At 39.7% G+C, this 22,753-nt stretch overlaps 1 protein-coding gene across 13 annotated transcripts in view; it reads left to right on the top strand.

The window, feature by feature from the left end:
* OSBPL6 (oxysterol binding protein like 6) overlaps positions 1-22,350 on the top strand; it is a 198,344-nt gene extending 175,994 nt beyond the window's left edge. For 12 of the 13 annotated variants that reach the window (XM_082395628.1, XM_082395623.1, XM_082395629.1 and 9 more), the window contains 10 exons: positions 5,171-5,258; positions 6,059-6,312; positions 7,071-7,208; positions 7,551-7,614; positions 9,135-9,213; positions 10,775-10,919; positions 12,895-13,039; positions 14,873-14,999; positions 17,297-17,419; positions 18,592-22,350. In XM_082395628.1, the coding sequence (XP_082251754.1) occupies positions 5,171-5,258; positions 6,059-6,312; positions 7,071-7,208; positions 7,551-7,614; positions 9,135-9,213; positions 10,775-10,919; positions 12,895-13,039; positions 14,873-14,999; positions 17,297-17,419; positions 18,592-18,700 (1,272 nt within the window). In that variant the 3' untranslated portion in view covers positions 18,701-22,350. Of the gene's footprint in view, positions 1-5,170; positions 5,259-6,058; positions 6,313-7,070; positions 7,209-7,550; positions 7,615-9,134; positions 9,214-10,774; positions 10,920-12,894; positions 13,040-14,872; positions 15,000-15,146; positions 15,554-17,296; positions 17,420-18,591 lie in introns of those variants that run through there. The other variant, XM_082395625.1, reaches the window with a different exon arrangement.
* The last annotated feature ends 403 nt before the right edge of the window (positions 22,351-22,753 follow it).

Genomic DNA, 22,753 nt, shown 5'->3' with positions numbered 1-22,753 from the left:
AAACTCCCATTCACAAGCCAGAGAACTAGTTTAATGCTAGTTCTACACACTACCAGCATTTTTTTCTCTGACTCTCCCTTTTCTGGGCTTCCATTGCTGACCCAGTTCTTTGTCGTTATTCAAGCAGACGAACTTAACTATACATTATCTGGGCTTTGACCCATCATCTGATAAGTTTATAGCATACTCCTATGAGAGCAACCTAATTTCCCTATTTCTAGTTCTTGGGGTCACATTCAACTGGGCACCCAGTTGCCACTTGCACCAGCCACTGGCAATGCAGAAATGAAGAGGATGTGAAGCAGGTTACATGCATGAGTCCAAGCAAGATGGTGGTGCCACCCCCGTGAAAGAGTGGACCAAGTGGCCGATAGAGGGGCAAGGTAGTAGAGGACAGAGGCGCGTGGAGATGATATACTCACTTTAAGGCATTGTGAGTTTATCAGACCTTCCAGTGGAGTTATCTGGCAACCTTTCAGATATTCAAGTCTACAGCTCAGGGAGAAAGCAGGTCTAAAGAGAGAGCAAGAGTCAGCTCAGGTTCCACCCAACCACCTGCCTGTGAGACATTGCCACCTGGGTGCTCCACAGACTGTCTAATTCAGCATGTCCAAGTGAATTAATCAACAGCCCCCTTACACACACGCACACACACACACCCCAAGGGGAAAAATTCAAACTTACCCATACTTCTCATATTGCTTTTCTAAGTGCTTTTCTCCCCAGGTGTTCACATCAAATACCTGAGTTGCCTCAGTATTTCCCTTCACTACCACCCACCACCCATGTTGATTTACTCATCGGGTTCTGTAATTTCTGTCACCTAAATACTCTCAGATACATACGTTTTCCTAAAGCTTCACTGCTGCTACTGCAATTCAATCCTCCATCAGCTCCCCACCTAAATTACCCTGTCAATCTCCATAACTCGTTTTCCTGCCTCCTTTATTGCCCCCTCGAATCCATTTTCCACTGGGCAGCCTGGCTAATCTTTCCAAAATGCAAATCTGATGATGTCCCTATTCCCCAGTGTCCTTAGGATGACAATATAAACTCCTTAGCTATCGTGCAAAGACTCATAATCTGGTCTCTGCTCTCAGCTGCAGCTTCTTGCAACCTCTCTTCTTCTGGTGCCTTCCAGAGGCCAGTGGAGTGCTTCCTGCAGTTGTCAATTTGCTCCAGACACCCCTTGTCCCTTGCTGAAATGAGGAAAGTGACTCTCTCCTACAACCCACACTGGAAAGAACTAAGCTATACATCTATTCTTTGTGACTGTATCTTACAGGTTTTCATAAAGTGTGTTTTACTTAAATCTTTCCCCTTTATCACAACACTCAGTCTTAAGTATTTGAAGAGGCTGGACCAGGAGATAAACCCAAGTGACAGGCACCTCCATGTTCTCAAGGTTGCTCTTCCCCTTAGGCTAAGACTTTGTTCCTGAGGCAACCTCATCTGCGCAGGTTTCTAAGTTCCCTTGTGATGAGATGCCCCCAGAAGGCTCCTTGAGTCTCTGGACAACAGACTTGGCAAGCCTACCTGGTTGGTTTACTGTACATGTGAGAATCCTAGTAGCTGCTGCAGGATGGGCTCAACTGCATATTCTACGTGACAGCTGCCCAAGGCTCTTGGGCCTCTGCATTGCCGCCCACCCTGGCTGAACACGTCCAGCGCCACGCGGTCAAATCGCTCACTCGCTTCAGTCTACTCAAAAGTCACCTTCTGACAGAAACGAAGACCCAACACAGCCATAAATAAATAAATAAATAAATAAATAAAATTAAAAAAAAAAAAAAAAGTCACCTTCTGAGAAGCCTACCCTGGATGCCCTACCCCCAGTGTAGAGCTACCATTTCCCCTCACCCCTGACCTTTCACATGCCTCTTCCCTTCTGATTTTTTTTTCCATAATGCTTATCACCATCCAACAAAGTATATATTTCGTATGTTTTTTGTGTGTCTCCCCCCACTAGAGTGAGGGCAGAGATTTCACCACTCTGTCCCCAGCACTAGAACATTCTGGTGAACCAGGAACTCAGTAGATATTTGCTAACTGAATGAAGGAGAGAATGCTTATAGCTCCTTACATATGATTAATCGGAGAAACATCTGGGCCTTAGCTGTCTTACATTAACATTTTCCATAACTGAGAGAAAAATCTTTATGTGCTTCACTTAATGAATGTGCAACCTCTTTAAAAAAAAAATGCTCTTCTTATTTCCAGAATGATCTACTTCCTTGCCTCTACTTTTAAACTTGTTTCTGCAATGCTGCATGCCTGGTCGCAGTTAGAAAAAAATATTTCCTGAACTCTTTTGAATCCCAAACCTCTTAAAGAGAAATATTTGGCTCCAAGACTTCTTGACCATGGGAGAGAAAACAAATATATATTAATTGTTTCATTATAATATGGCAGAGCCTTAACTTTATATACAGGATAACATGAGTGGACCATAGCCAGACTGCCCAGCCTTAGCTACTGCTCACACATACGATAATACAGATCTTATTCAGGGCCCACTGTCATTGTAGAGTTCTTTCATATTCTACACGGAACTTTCTCCATGGGCATGGATATTGCACCATTTCTATCATATATTAGTTTGGGTGAAATTAGAAATTGAAGAGGACTAGACTGTTTATAGCTTCTAAATGTTCATGTAATAAACATGCATGCACCATGAATTAGGTTCAGGCAGGCATTTGTCTTCTCTAACATAATTGGATGTGATTAGCTTTTTTCAGAGAAATCACATGGAAGAGTTTGATTTACTTTTTTATTTCTATCAAGGTTTAGAATGTGGCTTTCATGGGCCTAAAGGTTTAGCCTTCCATTTAGTTGCAGTCAATGAGAACTGGAAGCCAGCTGCAGTGGGAAAATACAAATCAGAAAAAGACTTTATTCTCAATTTACCATCTTTATAGCATTGCTCAGGGTGCAAAAGCAAAACTATCATTATTCATTTATGTGAAATCATTCTGAGTATAACTCTATCTCCCTAATATATATGAATTCTCCCCCCAACTCTATTAAAAACATCAGCAATAGATCCAGAAACCTTAAAGGCAAAGGCTGATGGTTTTTATTACATACAAATTTCAAACTTTTACATGGCCAAAAAAGAGTGCCATAAACAACATTAAAAAATAAACTGCAAACTAGAAAAAAATGCAATTTATATGACAAGCTGAAAAAATGTGTGAAAGATAAGACAGCAATTTCACTAAAGATGAAATTCAAACCAGAGATCTTTTATGTGTGTTAGGTAGATACATACTAATATAGATTGATAATGTATAGTGTTTAAGTGGGTGTGAGAGATGGATGCTCTCATATACTGATGATGAGAACAAAGAAATACAGTACAATTTTCCAGGAGAGCAATTTGGCAACATACAGCTAAAGCCTAAAAGTGACTCATTTGACCCAGCAATTTCGCTTCTGGGAATAAATCTTAATGAAATTGCCAGACAGATTCACAGAAATATGTTTACAAGGATGTTCATCCAAGTATTGTCTATAAATAATAAAAAATTGGAAGCCACGTGAATGCTGGTTAAATTCCTTGTGTTATATAACTGTCTAATGAGATACGTTGCCATTCCAAGTAAGGATGAAGAGCTATATTTATAAGAATGGAAGTATATTCAGAACACTATAAAATAGTTTGTAAAACAATCCCCTTTTTCAGTATCTAAATATAAACGTATCAGTGTGTTTACATAGGCATTTTGAAATTGGGGGTAGTACCTATGAAATGTTGAAAGTGATTTCTTTTAGGTCATAGAATGGATGATTTTCATATCATCTGTTTAGCTTCATGTAATTTCTAATTTTTTACGATAAGAATGTTTTGTTTTTATGTTCAGAAAAAATACAGCATATTTCCATTTTGAAGAAAGTAAATAAGTATCAACAGTTTTCTTGCCTATAGTAGAAACATTGGTTTTCCCATTCCTCTGAATGGCTCTACAGTACTTCTCTGTTTTCTTATCTGCTCTGTCTCTAAATCCCCTTAGTACATATATTGCCCCTTAATTTTATTCTTTTTTTTTTTTAATTTATTTTGTCTGTGCTGGGCCTTCGTTGTGGTGCGCGGGCTTCTCTAGTTGCAGCATACGGGCTCTAGAGCACGTGGGCTCAGTAGTTGCAGTGCGCATGCTTAGTTATAGTATGTGGGATCTTAGTTCCCTGACCAGGGATCAGACCCGGGCCACCTGCATTGGGAGCATGGAGTCTTAACCACTGGACCACCAAGGAAGTCCCTGCCCCTTAATTTTATTCTTATGTGAATTTTGGTTTCATTTTAGTTCCTTGTTTCTCTCACGTAGAGAATGGCTTAATTCTCGATTTCTCTCTGTCCCTAAATCCTTCTCCCCTGCCCCCAAATAATCTGCCAAATTTTGTCCGTATACTTCATATGTGGTTCCCAAATGCAGCTTTGCTACTTGATCCTTGCTGTGGCCATCTTAGTGTTATTGGTCAGTATTTCTTACCCAGATCTATGTAGGATCCTATTGTCTGGCCTCCCTAGGGAAAGCTGCTGAGTATCTTCCTGAGAACTAAATATGACTCTGTCATTTCCTTGCATTTAATAACTCATATGATTATATTGTGAACCCTTTATGTTGACATGAAAAGCCCTTCACAGTCGGACCTCATCTCGTTTGCCCTGTCCTCTGTTACAGCCACTCGACTTCTTAGCACTCCTAGAATAAATGTTTCTCTCATGGTCCTTGCCATTGCACACTATCCCTTCTTCTTGTGCTTCTCCCCCTTCTAACAACTGGGCCACTCCTGCATCCTCCAACACCCAGTTCAAATATTATTTCCTCCGGGCAGCCTCTCCTGACTCCTCTAGGGGGATCCATAGGGCCTCCTTTTTTGCACATTCTTACTGTGTTGAATTGAAACATTTCTGGTTATGCACTGGCCTCCCCCAGCGTCTCAGCCCAACTAAGACAGAAAGCTACTTAAAGACAGGGCTGCTTTCTGGCAATCCTACATTCTGGCTCACGGAAGACCCTCACTGCACATATGCCACATACAGTTCCCACTGTGACCTCTGCTTCTCATTTGGGCAAATATCCTGTTGTTTTTCATTGTTTGATTTTTCTGAACTTTCAAGACTGAATGAGAATTCTGATCCTTTCTACGTTCTTCACTTCCTTAGGCTTCAGATGATGAGTCTTACATCAGTGATGTGAGTGATAATATATCTGAAGACAACACCAGCGTTGCAGACAACATTTCTCGGCAAAGTATGCATCCTTTGAGCTTCCAGGTGGTTCTATCTACATGCCAAGTTACAATGCTGATGATTCAATGAACAATCATTTTGACTCCTTAGCTAATTTTTCCTTTTGCAGCTGATTGTTCAATATTCGTATAATCTGGTGAGGTAAATGGTTGAAAATTTTGTTAGGCAGAAGAAAAAGTTTAAATATCGTATATTAACGCATATATGTGGAACCTAGAAAAATGGTACAGATGAACCAGTTTGCAGGGGAGAAATTGAGACACAGATGTAGAGAACAAACGTATGGACACCAAGGGGGGAAAGTGGCGGGGTGGGGGGTGGGGGTGATGAACTGGGTGATTGGGATTGACATGTACACATTGATGTGTATAAAATGGATGACTAATAAGAACCTGCTGTATAAAAAAATAAATAAAATTAAATTAAAAATTAATAATAATTATAATAATAAAAGAAACACAGGAAAAAAAAAAAGAAAAAGTTTAGTTCTTGTGCCAAAACCAAAATTTTGTGTCCTTCATATTAACTATATTTAATTTTTAGAAGTTTGACTTGTCTTTTATTGTATAATACTTGAGTATATTTAACACTTTGTTTAAAAAACTATACATTGATGTTTTGTGCATTTATCAGCAACCTTGTATTGAAATAATCCTCTTCCCTCTTGAGAGAGTATAATGAAGGCTTAAGAAATGTATCACAATCAGAATTATTTGAAAGAGTTCCTACCCTCCCAGGTTCTGGGAAATAAGAAAAGCAAGATCTCTTTCACTGTGATTCTCCTCTTTCTCCCTCTTCCAGTCTTGAACGGGGAGCTTACAGGAGGAGCCTTCCGAAACGGCCGTCGAGCACGCCTGCCAGCTCCCTGTCCTGACACCAGTAACATTAACCTATGGAATATCTTGAGGAACAACATTGGTAAAGACCTGTCTAAAGTCTCCATGCCTGTGGAGCTAAACGAGCCACTCAATACTCTGCAGCACCTCTGCGAGGAAATGGAGTATAGTGAGCTTCTGGACAAGGCTTCGGAAACGGACAGTCCCTATGAGCGCATGGTAATAAATAACAGAGCAGCGCCCTTTGGAGATTTGCCAACCCTAGACCTGGGCTAAGGCAGAATTCATTATGATAGCATATTTGGTTGTTGCCTAATACTCTCACCTCCTAGGTAAGAGGAATCCATTTGCATAAACCAGGCAGGGCCAAAAAGATCCAGATACCTCTACTGAAAGATACACACTTTGTGACTTATTCTTGGTTCTGGGTGGTTCTAAAGTTAGAATGTAAAGGTATCACGCTCCTTACAGGTTTAAGACATGCCTAGCCTTGCTTTATCAGCTTTTCCTGAATGCCAGGGGAGCCCATTTGTTCAGGAACTTAGGTCTGAGAAAGTAACCTCCTGTTTGTTCTTTGCCCTGGCCTCTACTCCATGTGATTGTGCAAAACTTGACCTGCCCTCTGAAAAGCACCACCAGCCACAACCCTCCTGCTAAGATTGTGCAAATGGCATAACCTATACACTGGCTTTCAGAACCTTTGAACTCCGTGATACTCGGGAAATTGGACAGACAGATGAATGAAGAATATTTGGCTTCAGTTGTCTGCTGGTTCCCATGCAGAGAGTTTAACCTCATTTTCAATTATCTTTTTTTCCCTATGAGTATAGGAAGAGTCTGTGCAAAAAATAGAAAACGCAAATGCCATCAAATGAGCACCCACTGATGGGGGTGTATAAAATCTAGAGGAATAAGGGACAAACAGACCTGGAAGTAGTCTCTCCTATATGATTTTCCTTTCTTAAATGTTTTAACAGGTTCTTATTGCTGCATTTGCAGTTTCAGGATATTGCTCCACCTATTTCAGAGCAGGAAGTAAGCCATTCAACCCTGTCCTTGGGGAGACTTATGAATGCATTAGAGAGGACAAAGGATTCCGTTTTTTCTCAGAACAGGTAAGTCGCACTGGACTCAGTGAGTTTCTGTGTAGAAACTGTAGGAGTGCTGTTTGATGATGAAAATAGCTTTTTGTAAACATCTGATTGAGGTGGGTTATAATACTAGTTAACAGAAAATTCACTTAGCCTATCAATATAACTACAACCTCTAAATGTGTTTAAGCATGAAGTTGTAAAAGTTAAAGATTCAGTAATTTACTTATACATTTTGAGAAGAATTCACTAATAGAGATGGATGAGTTGAGTAGTTTTTATTTGGGGGTAGCCAATATACGTTGTAAAAAATTATCATTTATGGAAGTTCTAACACTGATGTCATTTTTTGTTTTTAACTACCAGGTTAGCCATCATCCACCCATTTCTGCCTGTCACTGTGAATCCAAGAATTTTGTGTTTTGGCAAGGTTTGTATTTCAATTATCACTTCAAAATCCAATTGATGAGCCTATGAGAAAGTTTCTAGTTTCCAAAGTACTCAGTTTAGATTTCTACTTTTAGAACTCAGAGAATATTGGTAGTTGGTGTGGAGTTCAGTTTGAGAAATTAGATTTCCTGATTTAAAGATGGAACCATGTCATCCAAGAGATGGGATTATTTATTTAGGAAGCAAAGCCCTATGGGACAGCAGAGCTCTGTGCTGACTATGCCAGCTCAGGGCTATTCCTTTACCTCATTCAACTCATTGTCTGCATCTTTAGCATGGAGGTTGTATCTGCTGGCTTCTTGCTTCTTGAGGGTGTGCCAAGAGATCTTAATCCTCAAAGAAGGCTCTAGAACATGTCATATGTGGTCACAGTCTATTTAGATATATATACATTGCAGTGATTTCTGGTCTTTAACTCATTGAGGCTTGGGGGTTTGGATTGAAGTCTCTACTAAATCAATACCCATTGTTCGATTAGAATGTTGCAAACTCGCCTAGAATAAAAAGTTTCAAAACCCCTCTAGAAAGAAAAAAATATGTATGTAAATTTACCATTAAGTGTGAATAGTTCCCTCACATTCAGGGGAGGTCAAAAGGGTACTTCACTGATCACAGAATGACTCTTCTCACATGTACTTCCTCAACCTAAAAAGGATATGAAATGATAGAGCAGCACTGTGACTGTACTTTATTGCAGATTAAGAAAGTAAATCATTTCTTGTTCATAACAAAGAGTCAGAAATTTTATGGAGATAGCACTAAGCTCCCTTATTTCATCAGAATGAGACTGGGCAGTTATGACAAATGCACAGATACACCTGAGTGACCACAAGTAAAACATAAAGCCATCATGTGAGATGAAGTGCTGGGCCCTGGGTGGTATCTTAACAACCAGTATGGGAACATGTTCATTAAGTTAATCCCACTTTCTCATAAATCTTACCTATCTGTGTTTAGAGGCATTATTTTTTTACTGTTCTCCCAAGTCATGTAACTCTTTAAATATATATATAAATCAATTGTACTGCCATACCACAATCTGCAATTACTTTTTCTATACATCATACACACACACACATACACATACACACGTATATACATATATATATATAAAATATTTCCACCATTTAGTTAAAACTTAAAACGATATTTGTGGAGACGTTAACGCCGAGTAGAGTCTATGTATGTGTGGATGTGAATGTGCACACATACACACACAGGTTATTCCAAGACTTTACCAATTTTATTTGTTGAAAACACATATAGAGCATATATTATGGAAAAATATACATAGATATTTGGGGGGGGGGTTTCACAGTTAATCTTCTCACCTTGGGCCATCCTCAGGCACTTGTCTTATTAAAGCAACACTATAGAATCAGTTGGGATTACAAAAGTTTCCTTTGTAAAATATAAAGTGTAATACAAAAGTTCATTTTTCTATAGTAAATGATTAGATATGGAGTGTATATTTCTTGTCCTCTGCCTTATGTCGTTTAGATATCAGATGGAAAAACAAGTTCTGGGGGAAGTCGATGGAAATCCTGCCTGTGGGAACCCTGAATGCCATGCTTCCAAAGTAGGTTGTGCTCATCTTCCTTTTGGTCTCCTATCTGCTTTTTTAAATCATAAATTGCTATTTGAAGCTCTAGAAGGTGCCAAGGGGCCATTTCCCTGTATGGCCAATGTTTCTGTTAACCTCACCGAAGTTTTGAGACTGGGCCCCGACAAAAGCTAATGAGAACTTTAGCAGATGTGTCGAAGCTTCCTTTTTATCTCTTCACATCCTGCATTCATCAGTCAACGCCCGCCTGTCCCAGTCACCACATTAGTTTGCATTTTATATGAAAATAAAATGCAAACTAAAATGGCTCTTTTTAGCCATTTCTTTTTTATATAATTTATACTTTCACTTTTGAGTTCATCTTAGATCCAGGCACTATTTTTAATGTTTAGTTCATTAAGGAAGTGATAGAATCCTTTTATGGTTGTTTTCTAGAGGATATAGCTTGTACATCTTAAAATTAATTGAAGTTTTCATTGAGGCCAAAGGTTTGATTGTTTTTCTTTCTTTCTTCATTTGGTTGATTTTTGTTCTGTTTTGTTTTAGTCTATTTGAATGACAGAATTTGCTGGTAGATTCAATATAGAGGATGATGGGGAGAGGGAGGAATTCCCAGAACCACAAAATAAACTTTCAGTATTTACAAACTCATGAGGAAGAGAGTTTTCCATAGTGCCTACATCATACCAATTCATAAATTTTTTAGAAACCCAGAAGCATTTTATTTTGAAACTGGTTTATTTGAACATATATGTAATGTGCAAATTTAAAGGTGAGTAGAAACTTTGTCATCGCCTTCCTTGGCAGAAACTCGGTAACCTTACTCTCCAGAATTTGTATTAGATTTATGCCATCTATGCTCGTCAGTCTTTTCCCAAAGAATTATTCACATATTTGGCCTTAACTCACAGCATGAAACAATGTCCTCAGAGTAGCCTTTCTTGAATGCACACCCTACTGTCTCCTCCCTAGGACCCTACTGTAGTGGCCCATTGCCTGTAGGGTAAATCCAGACTCACTGGTGGTTCATTGAGGGCCTTGGCTGCTCTGCCCTGTCCCACCTTTCCAACCTTACCTCCCGTCACACCCACTCACCTGAAGTGTGCCACACACAGGCCCCCGGATGCATTGTGCCCTTCTGGCCTCTGTGGCTTCGTCTCTGCCTTTCCCAGCCTGTAGTACCTTCCTCTCCACCCTGCAAGCTTAGACCAGACCCAGCCTCCCCTAGAAAATCTTCCTTGCCGCTCGCCCCACATTCCAGGCAGATTAAGGACACTCCTCTGTGCTCTTATAAGCGTCCATCTATCCCTACCGTACTATTGGCTCCAGGAGAGCAGGAAACAGACCCTATTCAACTTAGTAGCTTTAGCACCTGGCCCATAGAAAGCACTGAAATGTTCCTTAAATGAATGAATCATGTCATAAATGACCTTGACCACATAGAAACTTCCAAGAAAGAAATAAGAGAAAGATGAAGGGAAAGAAAGCTATGGCTAAAGAATATTCTCATTGGTAGAAACAGTAATATTTATTTGTTACCTTCACTGTTTTTAATCAGTGCTGTATTCTTCACTAGGTATGGAGATTGCTATGTGTGGAATAAGGTCACCACGTGCATACACAACATCCTGAGTGGGAGGAGATGGATAGAGCATTATGGAGAAGTAACCATTAGAAATACCAAAAGCAGTGTTTGCATTTGCAAACTCACATTTGTCAAGGTAAATAATCTTACAATAGCAAAGGAAAGATACATAAAATGCTTCCTAAGGAAGAAATAAAACAATTACCTTAAGCAGCAGCAAGTGAGTTAGTTCTGTATCATTGATCCTTAGGGACATTTTAGATAAGAAAGCAGAACCAACTGGTGGAGTTGCTCCGGGCATGCAGACGTCTGACGGTGTAGAGGTCAACAAAGGCACCATCTTGAAAGAGGAAAAAAAAATTCTTTTTAAAGAATTTTCTTTTTAAGCAGCCAGTTCATTAAGTAAAATTCCAGAGAGTACTTCTTGCCTATAACAAGTCTCCTGGTTTATATTCTATTTATATTCCGCTTGATTACAACATATTCAAGTGATCTTATTTTAGGGAACTAAATATATCGCACTTGTCATTTTCTGAAGATGCATAGAGATGATAGCTTTCAGTCCCTATAAGCTTATCCAACTCTGCCATTATTATATAATCTTAACTAAGTTCAACAAAAAGCAGTACCTTTGTTAACAAGAGAAGATGTTAGATATTTTTCTTTTTTCCTTTTTTTCTTATAGACTGATTAGGTGGCTCAGAACTGAAGAGCCAGGATCACTATTTGCGCTGACTGGGTCGTGCCTGACAGTAGCTGTGCGCACTTAGTTTTCTAGGCTAGGAGAAACTTCGATTTAGGCCTGCCCCTAATATTTGCAGAGCTCAGGGCAAGAGTACAAATGGCAGTCCCCATACCGTATGTGTAAATATTTAAAGTATGTAAATCAAGCCCACAAGCTGTCAGATAAAATATGTTCTATCCTTTCATGCTGACAAAAGTACCTTTTTTGACAAATCCTGCAAGTCCAGGTTGGACACTTGGGAACACCGAGCTGGAAACCTGGCAGCGCAGGAGAACCAGGCTGGCCCACAGCTTTCCCCACTTGCTTCCCACCCCCAGCTCTGCCCCGCACTGCAGGGGGCTGCAAACACATGTGTAGGCAGTCCAGTCCACACCCCCTCAAACAGCCACCCTTGGCCACCCCTCAGGCCTAACGATAAATCCAAGGAAAAGCCTGTGCAGGCTGTGGAATAAGCTTAGAGCCATTTGTGGTTTTTTTTGTTTTTGGCTGCGGTGGGTCTTCGTTGCTGCACGCGGGCTTCCTCTAGTTGTGGCGAGAGGGGGCTACTGTTCGTTGCGGTGCACGGGCTTCTCACTGTGGTGGCTTCTCTTGTTGCGGAGCATGGGCTCTAGGCGCGTGGGCGTCAGTAGTTGTGGCACGTGGGCTCAGTAGTTGTGGCTCACGGGCTCTAGAACGCTGGCTCAGTAGTTATGGCACACAGACTTAGTTGCTCCGTGGCATGTGGGATCTTCCCGGACCAGGGCTCAAATCCATGTCCCCTGCATTGGCAGGTGGATTCTTAACCACTGCGTCACCAGGGAAGCCCCGCTTAGAGCCATTTGGACAAGGAATTCTAGGGTCCTGCATACTTGGGGCCTGATCTAGAATAGGGGCCATGGGATCCAGATGGGTAAATTCCCGCAGACTTCTGACCCCTTGAGGAAGAGCATGGCTGGAAGAGAGCTAGAACAAGGTGTTTCTGATTAAATTTAGTCATTTACAGCTACTATGAAAATTATTTTACAAGCTATTTCTCCAGTGTTGCCAATTGAAAATCATTAAAATCCATGAGCCAAGGGTAGTTCAAGACAGGACAATGGGAGGAAGAATTTGCTAACCTATAAATTAATATTCAGTTAAGATAGAAACTGAGCCTTCTCTGGGCTGTGCTATCATGCTCTAACATGGAATGGGGTCATCCCTTTCTTAAAAGTTAAGCCAGCTAACACTTAGATGGCCACCCTTCCATGCAAAACATTTTGAGATAGATGCCTGGAAATGGTTTGCATGAGAAACTTCAAGGTTAAGAAATTTTTCCACGTGGAAATTACAGGGATTGGTGTTATTAAAGAGATAGAGTGTTTTAACTGGAGTTTGGTTTCTCCAGGTGAATTATTGGAATTCCAATGTGAATGAAGTCCAGGGGGTTGTGATGGATCAGGAAGGGAAGGTGGTGCACCGGCTGTTTGGGAAGTGGCATGAAGGGCTATTCTGCGGTGTGGCCCCTTCCGCCAAGTGCATCTGGAGACCAGGTGAGACCGGCATGAGTGTCCTGCCTCAGGGGGGCGCCATGAGTGGCAGAAGGTAGGGAAGATCAGATCATCCCATGCGGTACACCTTATGTTTTCTTTTAATAGATTAAAAACATAGATGCTTAAGACAATAATATTTACATTTATACTCAATCTACAAGTTAAATAAATTCCAATATTTGATAGTAAGGAGTTGTAGAATTGAGACCAAATCTGACGTGTGGTCAGAGATTGGGCTTCATGTAAAATCTCTCTAAATGTAATAACCGCATTTCAAAAGCTAGGTATACTTATTAAACTATTGGAATAATTGAAATATACAAACTCAAATCCCTACTCGTGTTATTTATTCTCTGTTTTAGTAAAACAAAGGAGAGCCTGCAAACATCCATAATCCACAAATTCAATAATTTAACCAGAATAAGTGATCTTTTTACTTGAGCATCAAAGAGCTGCAATATGCTGACATTTAATAAAAGACATCAAGAGAGTTCTGGTAATACACTAGCATATAATTGACTATCAAGTACAAATGGAACAAGACTCCACATGACATTTATTTTCGTTGGAATTTTGTCAGTTAATCCCTAACTTTAAAATTAGTTGTTGGTTTCCTCAATGAGTATTTAAATTCCCTGCTGGTAGAGTGGTTAGTTCATTCATTTGGCAGTTATGTATTGAGTACTGACTAAGCATCAGGCTTTGTTCTAGGAGCTTGGAGCGCATTAATGAGCAGAGCCTACAAAGATCCTGCTGTCGAATTTAGTTTGAAAGTGCCAGTAAACATTAATTTAGATCTGAATCTTTTTCTTTTCTAAATGGAAGTAAATTGTAAGTGTTTTTTGGTGAAATCTTAATGCTCATAGTTAGTCACCCAAGCACTTAGTTACCCGGTTGGGTATTTGAGAGAAAAATTAGCCAGTGAAGACTACTGTATGTACAAAATTTTATTTTAAAAGCTGGATTTTATTAAATATATGAATCTATCAGTTCTGATCATCAACATAAAGTTTCCCATTTAACAAAATAAAACCGATTTAGTTCACTTAAAAAATTTGTAGGGACTTCCCTGGAGGTCCAGTGGTTAAGACTCCACACTTTCAGTGCAGGGGGAGCAGGTTCGATCCCTGGTTGGGGAACTAAGATCCTGCATGGCACGCAGCACGGCCAGAAAAAAAAAAGAAAAAACAACTTGATCCCAGGCCTTAAGAATTCCCACAGATGAAGATCCAAGGGACAAGAGCTCACAGTCAAAAATCACAAAACACAAAAGGAACCCAGGCAGAGTAAGACTTACCACACTCTGAAAATAAGAGCACTTGATATTTCAAGAAATGAGGCCTCTTTCAAAACTATGATTAAATATCAACATTTATAGAGAAAGAAAACAATATTTACCACAAACAGATCCTCACTAAATGAATTTCCAAAAGATGCACCTTTATCATCCCACATAAAAGGTCAGACAGACAAGAAGGAACAGTGAGCAACCATACTGGGTATATGTGGGTATATGTGGGTATATCTAAACAAACAATGACTGCAAAATTAACAGTAATATCCAACTCGTCGGGGAATAAGAATAGCATTTACATTGGAAAGTGGTGATCTTCAAGTTATTTGAGAGGAGGGTGAAGATACTGATTATTTACCCAGTGTCTTAAATTAAGTGTGCAAATAATCATTAATCCTTTAAAAAAAATTGTAATCTAATGTTTATGACTGTAAATTTGATGTTAATGTGAGTATTAATTAAGCACCTGAGTTAAGTCAGCTTCTGCATGTTCTGTAAGCCTCTTTGCCTCTCACAGTGGTTCCTTGGCCTCATTCCAGGTTCCATGCCGACCAACTATGAGCTCTACTATGGCTTCACAAGGTTCGCTATTGAGCTTAATGAGTTAGATCCTGTACTAAAAGATCTCCTTCCACCAACAGATGCCCGATTCCGGCCAGATCAGAGGTGAGCAGGGCAGTGGTATTTAAAATGAACACTAGGTCATGGCATGGTGCTTACAGAAGTCATCAAGACTTTCGCCACCATCATTTATTTATTCATTGAATCATTCATTCCCTTATTCACTCAGTAATAGCTGAGTCTTCTACCTAGGTAAAGAGCATTCAGAGGATGATCATAATAGAAGATTAGCTCAACAAAAGTTCCCCGCAGAAGGTAACACAGATGTTTTTTAACAAAAAGTGCCCCCCCACCAATTTACCAAAGGTCTGCAAATTATTGAACTCTTCACACAATCACTCCTCACCTCAGTGTTTGTACTTCTATAGTTCTATTACTCTATAACATGGACTATCTTTTTTTTTTTTTTTTTTTTAAATTTAGTTTTGGCTGTGTTGGGTCTTTGTTGCTGCGCGCAGGGCTTTCTCTAGTTGCGGTGAGCGGGGGCTACTCTTCGTTGCGGTGCGTGGGCTTCTTATTGCGGTGGCTCCTCTCGTTGCGGAGCACGGGCTCTAGGCACGCGGGCCTCAGTAGTTGTGGCACGCGGGCTCAGTAGTTGTGGCTTGCGGGCTCTAGAGCACAGGCTCAGTAGTTGTGGTGCACGGTCTTAGTTGCTCCACAGCATGTGGGATCTTCCCGGACCAGGGATCGAACCCATGTCCCCTGCATTGGCAGGCAGACTCTCAACCACTGCACCACCAGGGAAGCCTGGACTATCTTCTTTTAAAAATTTTTTATTGAAGTAACATTGGTGTTACATTATATAATTATAACATTACATATATGGTAACATTATATAATTTTCATGTATGCAACATTATATTTCTACTCCTGTATACCTGTGTATACCAAAAATTTCGTTTCTATCCATCACCATACAGTTGATCCCCTTTATCCATTTCAGTGAAGAATAAGAGGATAAGATACAGGGGTACCTAGAAATACTTTGAGTCAAAGTGTGGAGTTTTCCCAACGTGTTTTTGATCCCCTGGGGTGTGAGATATACTCAAAATACAGTACCTTTAATACCTTCTGATTCTTTTTTTTTTTTAATTATTCTTACATTGTTCTGTACTCATGTTGTCCATTCCTACAGAATTAGTTTTGCTTCTTACAAGAATTCTATATGTCAGGGGCTTCCCTGGTGGCGCAGTGGTTGGGAATCCGCCTGCCAGTGCAGGGGACACGGGTTCGAGCCCCGGTCTGGGAAGATCCCACATGCCGCGGAGCAACTAAGCCCATGTGCCACAACTACTGAGCCTCCACGTCTGGAGCCTGTGCTCCACAACGGGAGAGGCCGCGACAGTGAGAGGCCCGCGCACCGTGATGAAGAGTGGCCCCCGCTCGCCGCAACTAGAGAAAGCCCTTGCACAGAAACGAAGACCCAACACAGCCAAAAATAAATAAATAAATTAATTAATTTAAAAAAAAAAGAATTCTATATGTCATACAAATTGTATCCAAGATCATTTTCTGTTCCCAGTGTCTTTGTGGCTTCATCTGTCTTCTGCCAAAATGTTCCCAGTATTGAATGTTCTACTATTTAGTTCTCTCATATTCCCCCCTCTTTCTCTAGAACATGCAGTCTCACTATTTGACATTCAAACTTATCAGTAAGCTTCCTGTACAGTGTGTATCATATTGTATACCTGTTCTTTGCTCTCATTTTGGAATTTAAATATTTGCAAATCACCATTGGGTCTGCTTTTTTCTTCTCAATTCTATTTCAATATTCCCTTTCTGAATTTCATTTACTATTCATTTCCTTTCTGTGGCCTTTTGTAGTTTCCCCCAACTGTTACCTTATCCTTTTTCATTAGTTTTACTCTCTCCAATAAAACAGGAAAACTCCTTCCCTCTCAATCTGTTCTAAAAGTAGCTGGAGAACAGTCAGGTACCATCCTCCATGCTGTGGCCTTTAACAAGTGCTTTATGATAACGTGGAAAAGGAGCACAACCGGGGACTTCATGATGTCCTAACCCCAGACTCTCTAGTCAACCTGAAAATCTCAAGTTGTGGAACCCTAGACAGCACAGAAAAGTCTTCAAAGCCAACCACTTACTTTTCACTCCTCCCATTTTATTGCTGAATTCAATAATTCAGTTCACATACACAGAAAGTATGTTAACTGATGGCAGACAGAGAGAGTATGGCCTGGGGAAGGGGCAAAGGGAGGTAATCAGAGCATTACTGTTCACTGTGTTATGTTCACAGCAACCAGAATTTAAGTTTAGGCAAATGAGATTATTTTGTTCTCAGAGAAGAAGGTAACGTATTAAAAGATAAACTGCTTTCTGCTTAGATTTTTGGAAGAAGGAAGTTTAGAAGCTGCAGCAGCAGAGAAGCAAAGAGTAGAGGAACTCCAGAGATCTCGAAGACGATACATGGAAGAAAACAACCTTGAACATATACCAAAATTTTTTAAGTAAGTCAGTTTTTACGTTTTGCAAATGGTTGCCACAAGCAATGAAAAACTCCAGGTAAAAATAAAATGAGGGATAGTTTTATGTCCAGGAAACTTCGAGGTGGAAAATTAAACTGATTTTCATCACTGGTTTTGGCAGTGAAAATACTGAATCAGATTTTGGTCTTGTGAAAAGTTTGTAACCATAAAAATAAATTTTCCTCGACATCTCTTTTCCTTTCATGGACAGCAATAGAGAGTGAGGGTCTTGCCCAGAAGGCTCTTTGTCCTCCAGCTACACCTTTTCGAATGGTAGAAACTTGTTCCCACTCCCTCACCCAGAGATAAGGTGGGACCCCACTGCGCACAAGGTCATCCTGGCTTCCTTAGTATTTAATTTTATTTCTATCACATGGAGCTTATATCCGTTCAGATTTGATCCTTCTATGGTATGATCATGGGTGATTATTACAGGATTATTTGCAGGATACTTCACACAGACTAAGCTGTAGTTTCCAGATCCATCTGTTGCCCTTCATAGCCAGGACAAATCAGCTCAGAATACCCTCATACCCTTTCTAGTTGCCACCTCCTGGCTGCACTAGAGCAGAAATGCAGTCTTGCCCTTTAGATGTTGAAAGTGCCCTCATTGGGCGTGGACCCTGAGGAGGCTCTTACAGCTAATGAGGTTGCATACGTTCCCCACAAGTGAAGCAGAGAAAATTCTTGTGGGTCTGGGGTCTGAATTTCTAGTTACAAGGTTTGTACATGCTTTGTTTGGGCCACTTCACTTTTTTTTTTTTTTTGGCCACGCTGCACGGCATGTAGGATCTTAGTTTCCCCAACCAGGGATTGAACCTGCACCCTCTGCATCGGAAACATGGAGTCTTAACTACTGGACCACCAGGGAAGTCCCTGTTTGGGCCACTTCACTTTCTAGTCCTGCCTTGAGGTGATTTATTCCTGCCCTTAGCCCCTCTCCCCATGACCCTACCCACTTCCATTGCAAACATTTCACAACAAAAGTGAATTTATTTCTAGTCAAAATAGTCAAATCATCAATCAGCAGATAGGATGCTCACTGGCTTACCAAGTACTGCTTATATGTACACATCTTATCTACAGGAGAGGGTCCAATTAGCAGGTCACCTGAATGAGATTTGTGTCTAATGTTGATTTTTATACTTTCACAGAAAAGTGATTGATGCCAATCAAAGAGAAGCCTGGGTTTCTAACGACACCTACTGGGAGCTGCGAAAGGACCCTGGGTTTAGCAAAGTAGACAGCCCTGTTCTTTGGTAAACTGGGAATATAGAGCTAGCCAACATAACACGCTCTGAATGAATAAATAACTATGCACAATTATGTTTCTTAGAGCTCCGCGTGGTTTCTGGGTCGACTGAAAACCGACCATTTGCTTTTCTATTCATCTTTATAATGGACTTTCAGAAGTGCATTAGACAAGGCCCCTAACCACTTTCAGATCCTTTCTGTTTTGCTGCAACCATATTCCTTAAAAAAGTCCACACCCTCCTCGAAAAGCAGAATAAAAGGAGCAGAATATAAAATCCAAGGTCTGAAGAGTCTAAAAAGAAAAACAAACTGTAACTGGTGCTTAAAGCTGATCCAGAGAGTTTAAAGCAACATGACATATGAACCACGCATTTGGTCCTTTTCTGGAAGCGCCATCCCCTCGTTGCAGGAGCTCCTGGGCCACAGCAGTCAGCTCAGATGTCGAGTGTGTCTGTTTGATGTGGTGTACTTGTGCTGGCCTTGTCAAAAAAGACGATGCTTTTTTGACATCGTGATGCTTCTCAGAACCTGTTCCATCTGTACGCCATTGTTCATGCCTTAAGAAATGCAAAGATGTACAATAAATCATTTTTTAAATGTGTGCTCCTAGGTTTATGTGAAGGACAGATCTTTTGAATCATGGCATGATTCACTTTCTGGGATCAGAAGAATTGTGAGACTAACTCAAATGGATTGAAAAAAGTAAACAACATGTGCTTTACTTTGATATATTGGTTACTGTATCATATGTCTGAAGGGCAAGAAGGAAAAGGTGTGCTAAGTAGATCTCTGTATTCAGTTGCTCGTCAGTTTCCTGTCCTGCGTACAGTTAATAAACCATCCCTCTTCCACCTAACCTCCCATTGTGCCCTATTATTTGGCAATATCCGTATTTGATTTGAACATACGGCATCAGTGTTGAAACTTTGGAAGGAAATAACAAAAAGCATATGGAATTTGTCTGTGGGCTTAGGAGTACTGTAAACATAACTGATTTTGAGTGAAACACAGTGTAACCCACATCTATCCTGTGCCCAACCCATTGGCACTGTTGGAATTCCACTGGGAACAGAAGAGAGACCACTAGAAGCTTATTTGCAATGTTTAAATGAGTTCTATGCAAATTCATATTTCATATTCTCATCAAGCGTTTCTGTATGATACATGACCACATATTAAACACTTACCTTGCTATTGGCAGAGATATAAAACTTAAGCTAAGGAATTTATCCATCCCAACAAAAATGGGGGGAGGTGAGGGACAGAAATGTGTTTTGAGTACTTCAGGATTTGTTTTTTCCTCCACTAATATAGAGGCTTTTGTAGTAACTTGCATCAGTATTCCTGAGTTTCTGCACATAGATAACTATTTAAATGCCTATATATTTTTTTTAAAATCTCTTTAGAGATTTTCCTAGAGAATTATAAAATCACGTGTATTTTATTCTGTTATGTTTTTATTCTTAGACTCTTGCCATCAGATTTTACGTGTTATTTTAAGCTCTAATAACAAGGTTACTAACATCTTACATTTTGTTATGAGGTGTTGATTTTAGTGTTGTTTCTCCCACTCAAAGCATTCCTAATAATGGCTATTCCACTATCAAACCAAGACTGCTGAGAGCATAAGGGAAAACTCTGAAGTCTCCACTAGGTGGAGCAAGTTTTAGTTATCCTGAAACTCATTCCTCCTTTTATCTGAGTCCATACGTTATATGTACAGCATGCACTGGTTTAGAATGAAATTTCATTGTCAAGCAAACTCCCTAATCCATCACTAGCTCTGAGCATGTAAGCAACACCCTCCCTCGGTGTCTCAATGTCTTTAATTCCTGTTTTAAGTCTTGGGTGCCTTCCCCCATAGTCGTAAAATTTCCCTTATTATCAATTCTTTTTCTGCTCATTCATCTTGACGTTCTTTGATCTGCATCCTGAGATACATGCCTTTAATTTTAATTAGAATGTAATTAGAATTTTGTTGACTTCCTCAGAGAAGTATGTTCTCCCATGATTGGTAAAACTTTAGATACTATTTACAGTGCTTCTTGTCTGTATTTACTAGCATTTCCCTGAAGCGTCTCCAGATTTTAGCCTAAAGATAAGGAAAGAATTCTGCAAATAAAGATACTACAAATAGGAAGATACTACAAGTAGGAAGGTAAGGCACCAGGTGACCAACGATAATATCAATCAGGCAGCTGGAAGAGGACCCAGGAGGGAAGTAACTACTGTACCTCGCAGTGAGTTTTAATTAAGAAAGAGAATAACTAGTAGAATGGACCTTTACTACCTAATAAGTTAAACATACAAATCAGGTAGGTAAATGTTGGTCAGAGCTAACCTGAAACTCTGACTAGGATTTCAAGATGAGAATGAGAAGAATGTCAAATTAATTAAAATCACCACATTCTTTATAATATCCCAGATTTATCATTTATTTTGAGATTCTGATATCCCGATTAGAATTCCAGTTCAAGTGAGCAATTCAAGTTTTAGGTAACGCTCCTATAATACCTGATTCACAAATCTCCCCATCAAACATTCATACCAATGTAATGGCCCCATCCCCCATTTCTTTCTCACTTTTTATTTATTTGATGGTTACAGAATTGTGACACTTATTCTGTTCGGGATTTTCATCTGCATAATTTGGGGGCTTTTGAGACTAGTTTAAACAGCAAAAGGATAGAATAGATATTAGGTCATTCTTGATAAAACAAGACTTATTTCTTAGAATTTTATATAAACCTTTTTATTTCAGGGGCACTTTTTTTTTCCCCTAAAGCAATCTAGGATAGAAGTGGACTTAATATATCTTTATACCTCCCCTGTGATTTACTGTAAGCTCCTTCATGTTTTGGAGCTGGTCGTTAAGGAAAGCAGTAAGTGATGATGGTCCTATGGACGTGGCTAGGCAGAACAGATCGACGGCACACACCAGCAGGCGTAGAGGCCAACCTGAAACTAATTACTTTGCTTCCATATGCTGCTACCCAGGGTGCAAATTCACTCTCAGATTTCACTGTTATTTTATTGGGTTGTTTAATTAAGTCATTATTTTTCATGGGTTACTTTAAATTCCAGGCAGTCGTAAAAATAAACCTCATTTGAGATACCTTTTAATATTACATATCAATTATATGTGACATAAAAACTACCAAATGTATTTTGGTAAGAGAAACCAAGGAGTTTTTCATACAAAGGATGCCACGTTGTCGATTTTCTAAACCTTTTGCTGCTCTTCCTTATTCTGGCCCCAGGACTTCTAGCGATTCCACTAATCAATCATTACTTTAGGTCCTGCCCCCAAGGAGCACTGGAGGGCGGAGTTAAAGAGGAAACTGATCCGACTGTTTTGCTTAGTTCTGATTACAGCCTTGGCTGGAGAAGGGTTTATAATCATAATCGAATGTACATTTTGTTAGTACCTTGTGGATTATCCATTTTGTCTAATCTTGTTCTCTGTCATCCAGATAATGAAGTGTGGGAGCAGAGCTCCTCACACACCAGGGGTTGTAATAAATGTTTGCACTTGACTCGAGTTGGTATATTATGACTGTGGCAAAGTAAATAAAGTTTGTGTACAAAATATTTATTTCTATGGGAACCATTATGTTCAGGATATATAAAATGTATCTAATTAAACAATTATGAATCTATTTTGTGCTCTAGAAATATTCTTTTGGAGGAAAGATGGAAAAAGTGTCATTGGAGCTAGGATTAAAATGTTTGGGTTTTTCTTTTTTTTCTCCAAAAAGCTTCCCAGTCATTTAGAAATAGTGCTTATCAAACTAGGATTAGATTCTCTAAGTTTTAATTGAATTTCTTTTGTGAAATTGATACATCTAAAATATATATCACATGAATCATTCTGTTAAACCTGACTTTAATACATAATTGTAAGAACATACATTTGTGACTGAATTGTTAAACCTTTGCTGCAGCCTTCGCTATTCGAGAAAATGGCAAATTGTTTAAGAAAGGACTAGCTTTAATTTTTCCAAAATGATATCTAAAGAAGAACGAATTTTTTAAAAATTGCTGTGCTGAGTCAGCAGTCCC

Source organism: Balaenoptera borealis, assembly GCF_965194805.1.
Source record: "Balaenoptera borealis genome assembly, chromosome: 6".
In the NCBI taxonomy this organism is placed as follows: Eukaryota; Metazoa; Chordata; class Mammalia; order Artiodactyla; family Balaenopteridae; genus Balaenoptera; species Balaenoptera borealis.
This window is presented reverse-complemented; position numbering and strand designations above follow the sequence as displayed.